The 17057-nt window shown below is 42.8% G+C and overlaps 2 protein-coding genes across 2 annotated transcripts; both read left to right on the top strand.

Moving 5' to 3' along the window:
* Positions 1-397: 397 nt before the first annotated feature.
* Positions 398-3803, top strand: LOC118388674 (tubulin alpha chain-like). Its single transcript, XM_035778019.2, has 4 exons — positions 398-515; positions 1640-1862; positions 2134-2282; positions 2385-3803. Exons 1-4 carry the CDS (start codon positions 513-515, stop codon positions 3363-3365), a joined length of 1356 nt encoding a protein of 451 aa, XP_035633912.2. The 5' UTR covers positions 398-512; the 3' UTR covers positions 3366-3803.
* Positions 3804-9966: 6163 nt separating this feature from the next.
* On the top strand, positions 9967-13366 carry LOC118388675 (tubulin alpha-1C chain). Its single transcript, XM_035778020.2, has 4 exons — positions 9967-10132; positions 11694-11916; positions 12004-12152; positions 12258-13366. Exons 1-4 carry the CDS (start codon positions 10130-10132, stop codon positions 13230-13232), a joined length of 1350 nt encoding a protein of 449 aa, XP_035633913.2. The 5' UTR covers positions 9967-10129; the 3' UTR covers positions 13233-13366.
* The last annotated feature ends 3691 nt before the right edge of the window (positions 13367-17057 follow it).

Genomic DNA, 17057 nt, shown 5'->3' with positions numbered 1-17057 from the left:
TCATCCAGCAAAAGGCACTCTATAAACGGTGTGTCCATTACTGCTATTTAGACCTTTGTAATGGCTTAAGAGACTACAAAGCATATTTTACATAACATTTTATAACCCTCATAATGTTTTTCATGAAAGCAAAAATAATAATATTCACATAAACAAATCATTTTCAGTCACCATAGACTGGTCAACGCCAATTGTCACTTAATCACTCTCATTGAGCTAAATTCCATCTACAATGTTTATTAGGCCTACATGTTTCATTTCGACTTCAAAATTATAATAATATAGTAATAAAACTAAAAACAACGTAATTATCTGCAAACATGCTTTGTCTTTTGTCATCGAATCTGGGCTGTGGCTGTGTGTCGCTGTCTGGTTCATTGAATGAGAAAGCACCGCCTCCGCCTCCTCCCGCAGTGGCCAGCGCACTCTGAAGCTGTCTAGAGAAGTGTGCACTGTTCGTCTTTCCGGCGCCTCTATCCCAGCATCATACCTTTCCTCATAAAGCAATCAAAATGGTGAGCCGTTCATTTCATAAAAAAAAAAAAACATTTGTATTGTATCATTATTTTAAAAATATTTTTTTTTACAATTGGGTATACAATTTCTGAGATGTTCCATTTTGAGACAGTGATTAGGGTACATTTGCAATTACATTTTGATTATGGGTGGGTGGCTAGAAAGGATGCACGGGTCTTGTAGGTCGAGAATGTTCTATTATTCTTAAACGCGCGTTTAGTAGCAGCCTACAGAGTTGGTGTTGATGTTCAGTTTAGTTGAAAAATTGTTTGTTCAAACCCACGTTTTTATAGGAACATCCTAAATGGCATCTATTTTAAAACAAGTGTAGGCTAATTTAGAAACAGACACGCAAAATGTAATAGACTGCTCTGCCACACAAAGCAAGCCACTCCCTAAGGAAATTTGGGAATGGTGTGAATTCAGTCATACAAAAGCCCAACGCATGTGTTGGCCAAATCCAAACAGTTTGATTAAGCCTATGTGCAATATAATTATAATAGACTGTTATGTGTAATTTATCAGATAAATATTCTGTTATTGAAAAATAAAATACATGTAAGGTAAATGTTTTATAGTGTAGCCTTTACTGAAATTCAGAATGTCCACATTAATTATTCATATTGCACTCAGTGAGGTAGGCTAGCATCTGCCACAACATTTAGCACATTGTACATTTATTTTTAGTCTTTCAGCATGTTTTTGTCTGTGCAGAATGGGACCAAATCTGACTTGGTATTTCAAAATGTTATTTTTTAATGATATCAGCAGTTATGACCCTTGTAACAGGTGTTAGGCTAGCATATTAAAAGTGACTCATGCAGACATCAAGGACAGGTTTCCCTGACTCAGTTAAACCTAGTGCTGGATTACAAAGCATGGTCAATGGAGAATCTCCATTGAAATAACTTTTTAGTCCATGACTAAAGATGAAGCTGTGTCCGGGAAACCGGCGCAAAAGCACACATCCAGACTCTAAAGGTCTCATTATGACTTTTTTTTAAATGGTCTGGTTGTAATTTACTATACATTTCTTGGAATGTGATTATAAGAAGTTAGGACACTTGCCTCAATTACATTTATTTTTTAAATGAATTATACACGTTTGAATTTTTTGAACCAGCGTGAATGTATCTCAGTACACGTGGGTCAGGCTGGAGTCCAGATGGGCAATGCATGCTGGGAACTCTACTGTCTGGAGCACGGGATCCAGCCTGATGGTCAGATGCCCAGTGACAAGACCATTGGAGGAGGAGACGACTCCTTCAACACCTTCTTCAGTGAGACTGGAGCTGGCAAGCATGTCCCCAGGGCTGTGTTTGTGGATCTGGAGCCCACTGTCATTGGTAAGATCACTTTGTCTTGAAACAATAATGATGACACTGTGCAACACACTAAAAACAAATGAGTGCCAAATACATAATAGCATAACACAACAGATTAGATAAACTGGAACAACACTCACTCACGGCTGCACAAAAATAATTCATTTTATAATCAGCCGCCACCTCTACATTTTAATTATCACATAGAACCATCACCCTTCCCAAAGAACCTTCATTTTTTTGTGTGTATCATTCTTGACTTCTTCAGATAAAAGCGCTTTTTTTGTTCCAGATGAGGTGCGCACAGGAACTTACCGCCAACTCTTCCATCCTGAGCAGTTGATCACTGGGAAGGAGGATGCAGCCAACAACTACGCCCGTGGTCATTACACCATCGGCAAAGAGATCATAGACATGGTTCTGGACAGGACTCGCAAACTGGTGAGAATCTCCAACAACCTCTGGTGATGCCTTATTGTACATCCTTTAAATTTCTTGTTGTTGTCCAACCATAATGATCTGAACATCTCTCCTTCTCTCCAGGCTGACCAGTGCACTGGCCTCCAGGGCTTCCTGGTCTTCCACAGCTTTGGAGGTGGCACCGGTTCCGGTTTCACCTCCCTGTTAATGGAACGCCTGTCTGTTGACTATGGCAAGAAGTCCAAGCTTGAGTTCTCCATCTACCCAGCTCCCCAGGTATCCACAGCTGTTGTTGAGCCCTACAACGCCATCCTGACCACCCACACCACCCTGGAACATTCAGACTGTGCTTTCATGGTAGACAATGAGGCTATCTATGACATCTGCCGTAGGAACCTTGATATTGAGCGTCCGTCCTACACTAATCTTAACAGGTTGATTGGCCAGATTGTGTCCTCCATCACTGCTTCCCTCCGATTCGATGGTGCCCTCAATGTTGATCTGACAGAGTTCCAGACCAACTTGGTGCCCTATCCCCGTATCCACTTCCCCTTGGCCACCTATGCCCCAGTGATCTCAGCAGAGAGGGCTTACCATGAGCAACTCTCTGTGTCTGAGATCACCAATGCTTGCTTTGAGCCATGTAATCAGATGGTAAAATGTGACCCACGTCACGGCAAGTACATGGCCTGCTGTCTGCTGTATCGTGGTGACGTTGTACCCAAAGACGTTAACGCTGCCATTGCCACCATCAAAACAAAACGCTCCATCCAGTTTGTAGACTGGTGCCCAACTGGTTTCAAGGTTGGTATCAACTACCAGCCCCCCACTGTGGTACCTGGTGGAGATCTGGCCAAGGTCCAGAGGGCAGTGTGCATGCTTAGCAACACCACTGCTATTGCAGAGGCCTGGGCCCGCCTTGACCACAAGTTTGACCTGATGTATGCCAAGCGTGCTTTCGTGCATTGGTACGTAGGTGAGGGTATGGAGGAGGGAGAGTTCTCTGAGGCCAGGGAAGACATGGCTGCCCTGGAGAAAGATTATGAGGAAGTGGGTGTCGACTCCATTGAGGGAGAGGGAGAGGAGGAGGGAGAGGAGTATTAAATACCCTGCCAAATTCATACATTCCTATGTGACCCAGAGCTGAGAATTACTGAATTGTTTCCACTACACTTTTTGAAAAAGGGTTCAAAAAGGGTTCTTCGACCGTCCCCATAGGATAACCCTTTTTGCTTCCAGGTGAATCATTTTTGGTTCCAGGTAAAAAAAATGTTTGAGTTCCAAAAGGGTTCAACCGTGAACCAAAAAGAGTTCTTCAAAGGGTTCTCTAACAGGGACAGCCAAAGAACCCTTTTAGGTTCTAGATATAACCTTTTTTTCTAAGAGTGTATGATTCTGTCTTGAACAACCAATATAATGAAGTAGCAGGATGGTAAGGTGTAGTCTACAAGTCTTAAAATATGCTCACTCACAAAGGCTGATGTCCTTGCTTAATCTGTGCTTTTGTAGCGAGATCCTAATAAAATGATCATCAATAAAGAAGTTTGTTCTCTGTCTCTGTTATGACATCATGTAACAATGTTATAAGTCACATACAGATCAGTGACCACAGAGTAAATTGATATCAGTAGGTTTATATACCCAAGTAAAATACTTATTTTGCAAACATTACTTTTATCTAGACTAAGCATGTCTGTCTCTGTCTAAGCTCAGTTTTCATACTGATGAAACATTTGTAATGTTATATTTTTCAGCAGGCAATTTGACATATTGTTATCCTCAGCAGTTTGCTAATGTAGTTGGGCTGGTAGATAGAGATTGATAGACCACTAATATTTGTACAGTGCCTTCAGAAAGTATTCAAACTGCTTTAATTTTTCCACATTTTTTTACGTTACAGCCTTGTTCTAAAATGGATTAAATAAATAAAAAATCTCAGTAATCTACACACAATACCCCATAATGACAAATCGAAAACTGGTTTTTAGATTTGTTGCAAATGTATTACAAATGTAAAACAGACATACCTTATTTACATACAGTTGAAGTTGGAGGTTTACATACGCTTAGGTTGGAGTCATTAAAACTTGTTTGTCAACCACTCCACAAATTTCTTGTTACCAAACTATAGTTTGGCAAGTGTGTTAGGACATCTACTTTGTGCATGACACAAGTAATTTGTCCAACAATTGTTTACAGACAGATTATTTCACTTATAATTCACTGTATCACAATTCCAGTGGGTCATAAGTTTACATAGACTAAGTTGACTGTGCCTTTAAACAGCTTGGAAAATTCCAGAAAATTATGTCATGGCTTTAGAAGCTCCTGATAGGCTAATTGACATAATTTGAGTCAATTGGAGGTGTACCTGTGGATGTATTTCAATGCCTACCTTCAAACTCAGTGCCTCTTTGCTTGACATCATGGGAAAATCAAAGAAAATCAGCCAAGACCTCAGAAAGAAAATTGTAGACCTCCACAGGTCTGGTTCATCCTTGGGAGCAATTTCCAAATGCCTGAAGGTACCACGTTCATCTGTACAAACAATAGTACGCAAGTATAAACACCATGGGATCACACAGCCGTTTTTTGGAGAAATGTCCTCTGGTCTGATGAAACCAAAATGAAACTGTTTGTCCATGATGACAATTGTTATGTTTGGAGGAAAAAGGTGGAGGCTTGCAAGTCGAAGAACACCATCCCAACCATGAAGCACGGGGGTGGCAGCATCATGTTGTGGGGGTGCTTTGCTGCAGGAGGGATTGGTGCACTTCACAAAATAGATGGCATCATGAGTAGGGACAATTATGTGGCTATATTGAAGCAACATCTCAAGACATCAGTCAGGAAGTTAAAGCTTGGTCACAAATGGGTCTTCCATATGGACATTGACCCCAAGCATACTTCCAAAGTTGTGGGAAAATGGCTTAAGGGCAACAAAGTCAAGGTACAACAAAGCCCTGACCTCAATCTTGTAGAAAATGTGTGGGCAGAACTGAAAAAGCATGTGCGAGCAGGGAGGCCTACAAACCTGACTCAGTGACACCAGCTCTGTCAGGAGGAACGGGCTAACATTCACCCAATTTATTGTGGGAAGCTTGTGGAAGGCTACCCGTAACGTTTGACCCAAGTTAAACAATTTAAAGGCAATGCTACCAAATACTAATTGAGTGTATGTAAAACTTCTGACCCACTGGGAATGTGATGAAGGAAATAAAAGCTGAAATAAATCATTCTCTCTACTATTATTCTGACATTTCACATTCTTAAAATAAAGTGGTTTTCTGCAGCATTTTTGCAGCATTGAAAGTCCCCAAAAACATAGTGGCCTCCATCATTCTTAAATGGAAGAAGTTTGGAACCACCAAGGCTCTTCCTAGAGCTGGCCACCCAGTCAAACTGAGCATTTGGGAGAGAAGGGCCTTGGTCAGGGAGGTGACCAAGAACTCGATGATCACTCTGACAGAGCTCTTGAGTTCCTCTGTGGAGATGGGAGAACATTCCAGAAGGACAACCATCTCTGCAGCACTCCACCAATCAGGCCTTTATGGTAGTGGCCAGACGGAAGCCACTCCTCAGTAAAAAGCACCTGACACCCTGCTTGGAGTTTGCCAAAAGGCACCTAAAGACTCTTATACCATGACAAACAAGATTCTCTGGTCTGATGAAACCAAGATTGAACTCTTTGTCCTGAATGCCAAGCGTCACGTCTGGAGGAAACCTGGCACCATCCCTATGGTGAAGCATGGTGGTGGCAGAATTATGCTGTGGGAATATTTTTCAGTGGCAGGGACTGGGAGACTAGTCAGGATCAAGGCAAAGACGAACGGAGCAAAGTACAGAGATCCTTGATGAAAACCTGCTCCAGAGCACTCAGGACCTCAGACTGGGGCGAAGGTTAACCTTCCAACAGGACAACAACATTTGTTTTGTCATTTAGCAGATGCTCTTACCCAGAGCGACTTACAGGAGCAATTAGGGTTAAGTGCCTTACTCAAGGGCACATCAATCTTTGGGTTACTGGGCCAACACTCTTAACCTCTTACACTCTTAAGGGGCGGAAGGTAGCCTAGTGGTTAAGAGCGTTGGACTAGTAACCCGAAAGGTTGCAAGATCAAATCCCTGAGCTGACAAGGTAAAAAAGCTGTTGTTCTTCCCCTGAACAAGCAGTTAACCCACTGTCCCTAGGCTGTCATTGAAAACAGACTTGCCTTGTTAAATAAAGATAAAAAAGACTAGGCTACCTGCTGCCCCATGACTCCAACATGTCATGGTGGGATCAGCCAATGGTCACCAGGTGGGATTAGCCAATGAAGTTGGAAGTCCCACCCAGTTGACTACATTCAAATGTTGGAAGCCCTCAATGGCACTGCCCATGCTAATATTTGGCCACTAGAGGCCTCTATCATTCTCTATGGGCTGCTGCAAGACTTTATAAAAATTATCTATGATGAGATTCATATTCAAAAACTCTGGCTCCATCCTGTGGTTTGGTATGTGTCTAGTGTCTGCTGTTTCCTGAGTAAGCCTGCACTGTACCAGAAATACTCCACTGACAGATCACTGTCCATGCAATAGCAAGGTTATTATAGTAAACTGAAATGAAAAAATATATTTCATAAACTGAAATACAATAATTCACAAACCCGTTTGAAAAACTAAAACTATACTGAAACTATTATCCTAGACTTTAAAACTAACTCTAATACAATGTAAAACATCATGAATTATGTTCAGAATTCGAATGGGGTTTTCAAATTGGGGTTTTCAAGCTAATGAATGGGTGGGTAAATGCTGCCAGGAGATGGTGATGTTTGAAATAGGCTTAGTTTGTGCATCACTATTAGTCTCTCTTGAATATGGGAGAACAACTTCCCCCTCTAAGTGAGGACTTCAAGTTCAAGGCCTACTGGGGGACTGCAGGCAATGTTTTCCAAAAGCAAGATCGTGGTCAATATTAATGGGTATAACATTTTTATCTGAACACAATCATGGTATCAATACTTGCTTCTATTTCACCAGAAGTATGTCCTTGAAGTTATAAGGATCATTTGCAGCCTGCAGTACCCCGGTCGGCCTTCAACTTGAGATACCCAATGAGAGGCAGCAGCAATAAGCTAGCCTGCAACGTCACGTCCTAGAGTAGCTCAAACTGTGCATGCAATGTTTCCGAAAATGCCTCCATGAAGCAAAACGGCGACACTGATCTTCAAATGCGCTACTAAGACTTCACATAGGAAAATATGAGGTGATGTCATCGATGGCTCCGTCTATTCTTTTTACAGTCTATGCTGTCTAGACAGACGGGTTGCTTGCCTAGTTTACGATGCTCCAAGGTCTGGGATATCCGAGACTACATCACTATCAGCCATCACTAGCGAACAGTGAAAGAATCGGCTAGTAGATAACTTGATTATTCTTACATGTCCTACTGAGGTGAAAAACATTTACATACATTTACATTTAAGTCATTTAGCAGACGCTCTTATCCAGTAGAACAGTCACTTTACAATAGTGCATCTAAATCTTAAAGGGGGGGGGGGGTGAGAAGGATTACTTATCCTATCCTAGGTATTCCTTAAAGAGGTGGGGTTTCAGGTGTCTCCGGAAGGTGGTGATTGACTCCGCTGTCCTGGCGTCGTGAGGGAGTTTGTTCCACCATTGGGGGGCCAGAGCAGCGAACAGTTTTGACTGGGCTGAGCGGGAACTGTACTTCCTCAGTGGTAGGGAGGCGAGCAGGCCAGAGGTGGATGAACGCAGTGCCCTTGTTTGGGTGTAGGGCCTGATCAGAGCCTGGAGGTACTGAGGTGCCGTTCCCCTCACAGCTCCGTAGGCAAGCACCATGGTCTTGTAGCGGATGCGAGCTTCAACTGGAAGCCAGTGGAGAGAGCGGAGGAGCGGGGTGACGTGAGAGAACTTGGGAAGGTTGAACACCAGACGGGCTGCGGCGTTCTGGATGAGTTGTAGGGGTTTAATGGCACAGGCAGGGAGCCCAGCCAACAGCGAGTTGCAGTAATCCAGACGGGAGATGACAAGTGCCTGGATTAGGACCTGCGCCGCTTCCTGTGTGAGGCAGGGTCGTACTCTGCGGATGTTGTAGAGCATGAACCTACAGGAACGGGCCACCGCCTTGATGTTAGTTGAGAACGACAGGGTGTTGTCCAGGATCACGCCAAGGTTCTTAGCGCTCTGGGAGGAGGACACAATGGAGTTGTCAACCGTGATGGCGAGATCATGGAACGGGCAGGAACGGGCAGCATTGAATTGGTGTAAACATGGGTGAGTTACCTTTCACCAATTTTTTTTTTTTTACCAGTTTCAGCGCTATTCCTTTTAAATCCAAGTCATATTGAGATTGACTTTATAATGTAAAGGCCCAATCAGCATTTTTGGTAAAAAGCTGAGGGATGGAGCTGGGGAAATGTAACCGTTCTAAAATTCATAGAGAGCTATGGATTCAAAGACTGACCATCCATGATATCCAAAATTATAGTTTCACCCATGTTTTGAGGCTTTACAATATTTGTTTATATTTACTTTGTTTATAAACATTGGAGTAAAAAAGCTTATATGTTGGGTTGTGATGGGTATCGACAGTTGAACTAAGCTCATGAGGCATTTACAAGTTATATTCTTCAAGAATCAATGGGTACATATCATTCATTTATAAGTCCAAAAATGTATGAAGCAATTGCTGATTGTACCTTTAAACCTAACAAAACCTATAACCCTTCACGCTATGTATTACTGCCCCCAGGCTGCAAGAAGTGACATCCCAAAAAACTATATAACACAAATCGCTCCTAGCCTGGCCCATGCATGCTTTCTGTCCATAACACTAAAACTAAATAATACAAAAAAGAAATATAAATATTTGTATATAACTGAAACTAAATAAAAAGTAGCAAATCAGTGTAAAGGTTTTCCTCCTCTTCCTCTGCAGAGGTGTATAGCAAGGATCGGACCAAGATGTGGCATGGTAAGTGTCCATGGTTTTTCATATGAAAAACTCAACATGAACACAAATACAACAAGTGAACAAAACCAAAACAGTACCGTGTGGCAAACAAACACGGAAACAATCACCCACAAAACAACAGTGAAACCCAGGCTACCTAAATATGATTCTCAATCAGAGACAACTAACGACACCTGCCTCTGATTGAGAACCATACTAGGCCGAACACAGAAAACCAACCTAGAAACACAAAACATAGAATGCCCACCCAACTCACGTCCTGACCAACTAAAACAAACAAATAACACACGAACTAGGGTCAGAATAGTTGTAAAACCTTGCTGTGGGAATTTGCTTATCTTCACGGCATTGTACATTGGTTGTAGGATCATGGCTGGAGAATATCCAGCTTTTGTCAGAGTTTACTTTTCGTAGCAGGTTTTAGAAGAGCTTAAGCAGCAGGTTAGGTGAATTAACATGGCATGTTAGGACAATTAGGTTAAGTTTAGGAAAAAGGTTAGGGTTAGCTAAAATGCAAAAAAAGCAGAAAAACTTTTGAAGTAAATTTGACAAAAGATGGATCCATTTAGGCATGATACGGTTGGTCGTAGGTAACACTTTCACGCCATTTGCTTCTTTCGTGGTCCTTAAATGGTCCTCCTTCAAATGGTCCAATAGAACGAGCAAAAACGCCTATTCTTTTCCCCAGGTGGGCGGTAAATTTCAGTCTAAAGCCCGCCCAAATGTGGCGGACCGTCATAATCAGTAGCCTATATAAAGCCCCACCCTTACACATTATTGAAACTTCTCACATTAGACTCCTAAACGTCCGTCTGTGAGAGTTGGTCTTTAATCTACTGGTCCTTATTTTATCTTTACTGCTCTTATAAAACTCCTCATCTTAGACATGGTAAGTTTGAATATGAAAATGACGAGAATTGTAATATAGACATCTTTAAATGTGGTGTCATGATCGTGTAATAAAATTAGATTATGGGTTATCAACAAAACATGACACCATAATTAATACCTGTTGCCTAGATCTTCTATTGTCTAACACTTTTATATTTTGTATGATTTTTTTTTTTTTTTTCCCACAGTGACAGACATTATTCGACACAAATAGTTAGGACTGCGCCACAGATTGAGGTCTTTGATTCCTTATGTAGGGCGGCATTTAGCCCTTTCCTCCTCTCCCCGCTCATTGACCATACATAGTAGGCTATTCTTGCTTTGTTGCATTGCGGAAAGTGGCATGCCTTTGTAGTGAACATGTGTCGTGGTCATATTCATAACTAGTCTACAATGCAAAAGCAGTAAAATAGAAAATGATCTGACACACCATCGAGATGACTTAATCGTGATTTATTGCAGATATTTTTTTATAGTCTGTTGCCGGTGGAAGTTCGAGGGGCAGGACCTTGTATAGACTAATAATCAAATGTCTGGGTAGGCAGATGTCGTTACATTCTTGTCGATACCTGAATAAACCGAGAGTCAGACCACGTAGTCCTTTCTCATCTTGTGCAAATAGAGGAAGCTAGACGGGCTGCTCCAGCCTATATCAATCATGATAACCCGATTATATTGTAGTCCTTTATACTCCAGAGGCATATAGACCTGTATACTTTTATTTTAGACGACGCCATTTCGTTTCGTTGGAAAGGGGAGTTGCCCATTCAATGTCATAGCCTATTTGGCTCAATCTGAATCAATTTAGATAAACAAAAAAATATCAAGGTCGCTTAAAAAAAACAACTCCACTCTTCAGAGTAGGCTAGTGTCAATTGTGCCATATCAGGGATTTTTCTGCCGACCCATACATAGCTAATCCTTGCCATGCTGATTTTCAGTAACGTTACATCGAGGATTACCACAGTCAACAGCTATAATCACTCCCATTGTCATGAGCACCGAATGACAGTGCCATAGCCAATAACACAGATGTAGCACGTAAATCCTGTCAATTATTTCTCATGCTTTGATTAGGCCACATTGATTTAAATATAAATCTTTAAAATGAGTCATTGACATGTAGTAGCCTAAATTATACACTAATAATAACCAAAACATATTTTAATAATGGTCTGGAAGTGTATCCTTTAATTTCTGTCTAAATCGTATTAAATTTAGAAGAGGCTAAACCCCTCAATAATTTAGAGCCATGAATAGACTTACTATACTCCAAAATCTGCTGCCTGTAGTCATGTGCTTCTCTGCAGCACCAACACAGAGCAGGTCTGTCTCCCTCATAGCTGCATATAATCACTTACACACTGAGTCAGGTGACCAGGGTGTGCTTGATTTAGATCCAAAGCTATACATAACTTGAAAACATACAGGTACACAAGCCCATACAGCCAAAATGTCTTTGTCGTGAAAAGGCTTTTTTAAATAACTGGAACTCCTCTTTAGGAAAGACTACTAATATCTGAGCACTCAATTTTACATGATTGTTCATTTTCCCACAGCGTGAGTGTATCTCGGTCCATGTGGGCCAGGCTGGAGTCCAGATCGGCAATGCATGCTGGGAGCTGTACTGTCTTGAGCATGGGATCCAACCAGATGGCAAGATGCCCAGTGACAAGACCATTGGAGGAGGTGATGACTCCTTTAACACCTTCTTCAGTGAGACTGGAGCTGGCAAGCATGTCCCCAGGGCTGTGTTTGTGGATCTGGAGCCCACTGTCATTGGTAAGATCACTATCTTGAAGCAATGAGGTTCTGCCAACATTGGTATATCTCCTTAGTCTTGAGAAAAGCTAACTGATCTTTCTCCAGATGAGGTGCGATCTGGAATTTACCGCCAGCTCTTCCACCCTGAGCAGCTGATCACTGGGAAGGAGGATGCAGCCAACAACTACGCCCGTGGGCATTACACCATCGGCAAAGAGATCATCGACTTGGTTCTGGACAGGATCCGCAAACTGGTGAGAATCTCAAAGAACCTTTAGTGATGTCTTATTGTACATGGTACAACCTGCCTACTTTACTCAATTAACAATACATTTGAAACATCTCCTCCTTCTCTCAAGGCTGACCAGTGCACTGGCCTCCAGGGCTTCCTGGTCTTCCACAGCTTTGGAGGTGGCACCGGTTCTGGTTTCACTTCCCTGTTGATGGAACGCCTGTCTGTTGACTATGGCAAGAAGTCCAAGCTTGAGTTCTCCATCTACCCAGCTCCCCAGGTATCCACAGCTGTTGTTGAGCCCTACAACTCAATCCTGACCACCCACACCACCCTGGAGCATTCTGACTGTGCTTTCATGGTAGACAATGAGGCCATCTATGACATCTGCCGTAGGAACCTCGATATCGAGCGTCCTTCCTACACCAACCTGAACAGGTTGATCAGCCAGATTGTGTCCTCCATCACTGCTTCCCTCCGATTCGATGGTGCCCTCAATGTTGATCTGACAGAGTTCCAGACCAACTTGGTGCCCTATCCCCGTATCCACTTCCCCCTTGCCACCTATGCCCCAGTGATCTCAGCAGAGAAGGCTTACCATGAGCAGCTGACTGTTTCAGAGATCACAAATGCCTGTTTTGAGCCATGTAATCAGATGGTGAAATGTGACCCACGTCACGGCAAGTACATGGCCTGCTGTCTGCTGTACCGTGGTGACGTTGTGCCCAAAGATGTTAACGCTGCCATTGCCACCATCAAAACAAAACGCTCCATCCAGTTTGTAGACTGGTGCCCAACTGGTTTCAAGGTTGGTATCAACTACCAGCCCCCAACTGTGGTACCTGGTGGAGATCTGGCCAAGGTCCAGAGGGCAGTGTGCATGCTTAGCAACACCACTGCAGTGGCTGAGGCTTGGGCCCGCCTTGATCACAAGTTTGACCTGATGTATGCCAAGCGTGCATTCGTGCACTGGTACGTAGGTGAGGGCATGGAGGAGGGAGAGTTCTCTGAGGCCAGGGAAGACATGGCTGCCCTGGAGAAAGATTATGAGGAGGTGGGTGCAGATAGCGTGGAAGGAGAGGATGAGGGAGAAGAGTACTAAGAAGTGTCAGGAAACTTCAGCCTGTCTCAACACATTCAACCATTCCTCATGGAACAATGTTTTTCTGTCCCTTTGTAACCTTGACTTTTAAATATTGCTCTATTTTTCTTGCAATAAAAGTCTATTTCAATGTTTGTAAACTTGTTTGTGGTTCATTACCCTGCATACAAAATCAAATGATAACTTGGCATCCACATAAAATGAAGTGTACAGCACTCACTATGATTGCTCTGCTGTGTTGGATATCACAGCTTGCTCTGAATGAGGCTGAACATTGGGACTGTTTCATAAAATCTATGCAAATATAGTTGGAATAGGAGAACCAATGTGGGACAACAGTCTTTTGGTCCCTCTTCAGCAAAATTACTCATTTGTTCTTGATTGAGCAATTGACACATTCTGGTTTGATATAGAGGAAGTTTGTGTATGTCATCGATAATTGTGCGCTTAGGCTGTATGTGTGTATATATCTATATTAGCTACCTTTCCTCAGTAATTTGATGTCAGTAAGGGGCACTTTGGATGTTATCCACATACCCTTCAATTACAAATAGTTGTCCTCTGAATTATTGTTAGCGGTGTTAATATTAAAGACCTCTGACCTGTACTTCAGAGCTATGTAGCATCTTATTACATTCATACCGGTGTCATCAACTCCCTGTGAAAGTGAACATGTTCAAAAAACAAGCTACAACAGCATTTCCTATTCTCTTCCTTTACGGGCAATTGACTGCTGAGGTGAAAGGCCTGAACTTTGAATATAAGGTCTTCAGTGGAGAGTGAAGGTTGCAGTGTCTACTGTATGCAAAATTATTTTGGAAACCTCTTGAGATTTGGAATATTTTAATTGTATTTTGTGGAAGTGGTCTGGGTCTGATTAAATAATCCTCTTAAGTATCATGCATTGACATGAGGTATGGGCTGATATTTCCCTGGCCTTTGTTTGGCTCTGCTATAATGCCAGAGATGAGGACAGAGTGTACACCTACCCCCAAAGCAACTTCCTGCGGCTATGCGCCCAAAGTCTGAGACCACATTATTTTAACATTCCAGACAGCAGTACCATTATGTATAAATATTGAGTAATCTATGTATGACAAAATAATAGAATACAATGGCGTCTCCCTAGCATGGCATTTTCTTATGGATGGTTTACGGTACTGTTATAAAACAAATACTTTATGAATTGAATTTATAATTTTTGTTCTTACTTGCAGATCATTAACTTAGAGCTTGACTGAGGTTAGATAAGCAGGAGGAGAATGATAACGTACAGAGCATGTTGCCTCATGCCAAATCAAATGGTATTGGTCACATACACATGGTTAGCAGATGTTATGGCGAGTGTAGCGAAATGCTTGTGCTTCTAGTTCTGACTGCAGCAATATCAACAAGTAATCGAACAATTCCACAACAACTACCTAATACACACAAATCTAAGTAAAGGGATGGAATAAGAATATTACATATAAGTATATGGATGAGCAATGACCGAGCAGCATAGGCAATAGATGGTATAAAATGCAGTATATACATATAGGATGAGTAATGCAAGATAGGTAAACATCATTATTAAAGTAGCATTAAAAAAGTGACTAGTGTTCCATTTATTAAAGTGGTCAATGATTTGAGTCTATGTCGGCAGCAGCCTCTGTGTTAGTGATGGCTGTTAACAGTCTGATGGCCTTAAGATAGAAGCTATTTTTCAGTCCTCGATCCCAGCTTAGATGCACCGACACTGACCTCGCCTTCTGGATGGTAGCAGGGTGAACAGGCAGTGGCTCAGGTGTTTGTTGTCCTTGATGTTTTTGGCCTTCTTGTGACATCGGGTGCTGTTGGTGTCCTGGAGGGCAGGTAGTTTGCCACCGGTGATGCGTTGTGCAGACTGCACCACCATCTAGAGAGAAGTGCGGTTGTGGGTGTTGCAGATGCCGTACCATGCAGTGATACAGCCAGACAGGATGCTCTCAATTGTACATCTGTAAAAGTTTGTCCCATCGATGTGGATAGGGGGGTGCTCCCTCTGCTGTTTCCTGAAGTCCACGATCATTGGCCTTGCAGTCATGGGTGAACAGGGAATACAGGAGGGGGATGAGCACACACCCTTGTGGGGCCCCAGTGTTGAGGATAAGCGAAATGGAGATGTCTCCTTCCTTCACCACCTAGGGGCGGCCCGTCAGGAAGTCCAGGACCCAATCACACAGGGTGGGGCCTCAAACTTAATGATGAGCTTGGAGGGTATTATGGTGTTGAATACTGAGCTTTAGTCAATGAACAGCATTTTTACATAGGTACATTATTCCTCTTGTCTAGGTGACAGGTGATATGATTCTTAACTAGTCTCTCAAAGCACTTCATAATGACAGAAGTGGGGGCGATAGTCATTCAGTTCAGTTTTTTTTTTTTTTTTTTACCTTTATTTAACTAGGCAAGTCAGTTAAGAACAAATTCTTATTTTCAATGACGGCCTAGGAACAGTGGGTTTACTGCCTGTTCAGGGGCAGAACGACAGATTTGTACCTTGCCAAATCAATCTTCCGGTTACTAGTCCAACGCTCTAACCACTAGGCTACCCTGCCGCCCCATTTCAGTAGCCTTTTTCTCAAATTTGCTTTGTTAAAATCCCCTAATGATATGTGGTTACCAGTTTCCAGTGCTTTGAAAGACTAGTCAAGGATCATATCACCTAGACCCACTGCATTTTGCATACTGCCCCAATAGGTCCACAGACGATGAAATCGCCATCACATCTGGACAAGAGGAATACCCATGTAAGAATGCTGTTCATTGACTACAGCTCAGTGTTCAACACCATAGTACCCTCCAAGCTCATCATTAGTTTTGAGGCCCTGGGTCTCAGCCCCGCACTGTGCGATTGGGTCCAGGACTTCCTGACGGGCCGACCCCAGGTGGTGAAGGAAGGAAACAACATCTCCACTTCGCTGATCCTCAACACTGGGACCCCACAAGGGTGCATGCTCAGCCCCCTCCTGTACTCCCTGTTCACCCATGACTGCAGGGCCATGCACGCCTCCAACTCGATCATCAAGTTTGCAGATGACTCAACAGTAGTAGGCTTGATCACCAACAACGACGAGACAGCCTATAGGGAGGAGGTGAGGGCAATCGGAGTGTGGTGTCAGAAAAACAACCTCTGACTCAACGTCAACAAAACAAAGGAGATGATCGTGGACTTCAGGAAACAGCAGAGGGAGCACCCCCCTATCCACATCGATGGGATAGCAGTGGAGAAGGTGGAAAGTTTTTAGTTCCTCTGCATACACATCACAGACAAACTGAAGTAGTCCACCCACACAGACAGTGTGGTGAAGAAGGCTGAAGAAATTTGGATATAGACGACTGTGACAATAACCACAGAGAATTCTCTTGGGACATAATATGGTCCGCATTTAATTGTGAGGAATTCTAGGTCAGGTGAACAATAGGACTTGAGTTCCTGTATATTTTTACAATTTCACCATGAGTTGTTAATTATGAAACATAGACCTCCACCCTTCTTCTTTCCTGAGAGATGTTTATTCCTGTTGGCGTGACACGCAAATAATCCCGGTGGCTGTACCGACTCCAACAGCATGACCCCAGAGAGCCATGTTTCCGTGAAACAGAGTATGTTACAATCCCTACTTTCTCTCTGGAAAGCAACACTTGCCCTAATTTCTTCTACCTTATTGTCTAGAATCTGGACATTAGTGAGTAATATACTCGGAAGAAGTGGGTGGTGTGCGCGCCTCCGAAGTCTGACTAGAAGGCTGCTCCGTCTACCTCTTCTGTGGCGACATTTTGTTGGGTCAGCCTCTGGAATCA

The sequence above is a fragment of the Oncorhynchus keta genome, chromosome 10, assembly GCF_023373465.1.
Source record: "Oncorhynchus keta strain PuntledgeMale-10-30-2019 chromosome 10, Oket_V2, whole genome shotgun sequence".
Lineage (NCBI taxonomy): Eukaryota > Metazoa > Chordata > Actinopteri > Salmoniformes > Salmonidae > Oncorhynchus > Oncorhynchus keta.
This window is presented reverse-complemented; position numbering and strand designations above follow the sequence as displayed.

Coding starts and splice junctions, on each gene's coding strand:
- LOC118388674 (XM_035778019.2), top strand. Junction 1,863..2,133: donor TCTGGAGCCCACTGTCATTG/GTAAGATCACTT, acceptor TTTTTGTTCCAG/ATGAGGTGCGCACAGGAACT. Junction 2,283..2,384: donor TGGACAGGACTCGCAAACTG/GTGAGAATCTCC, acceptor CCTTCTCTCCAG/GCTGACCAGTGCACTGGCCT.
- LOC118388675 (XM_035778020.2), top strand. Junction 11,917..12,003: donor TCTGGAGCCCACTGTCATTG/GTAAGATCACTA, acceptor ATCTTTCTCCAG/ATGAGGTGCGATCTGGAATT. Junction 12,153..12,257: donor TGGACAGGATCCGCAAACTG/GTGAGAATCTCA, acceptor CCTTCTCTCAAG/GCTGACCAGTGCACTGGCCT.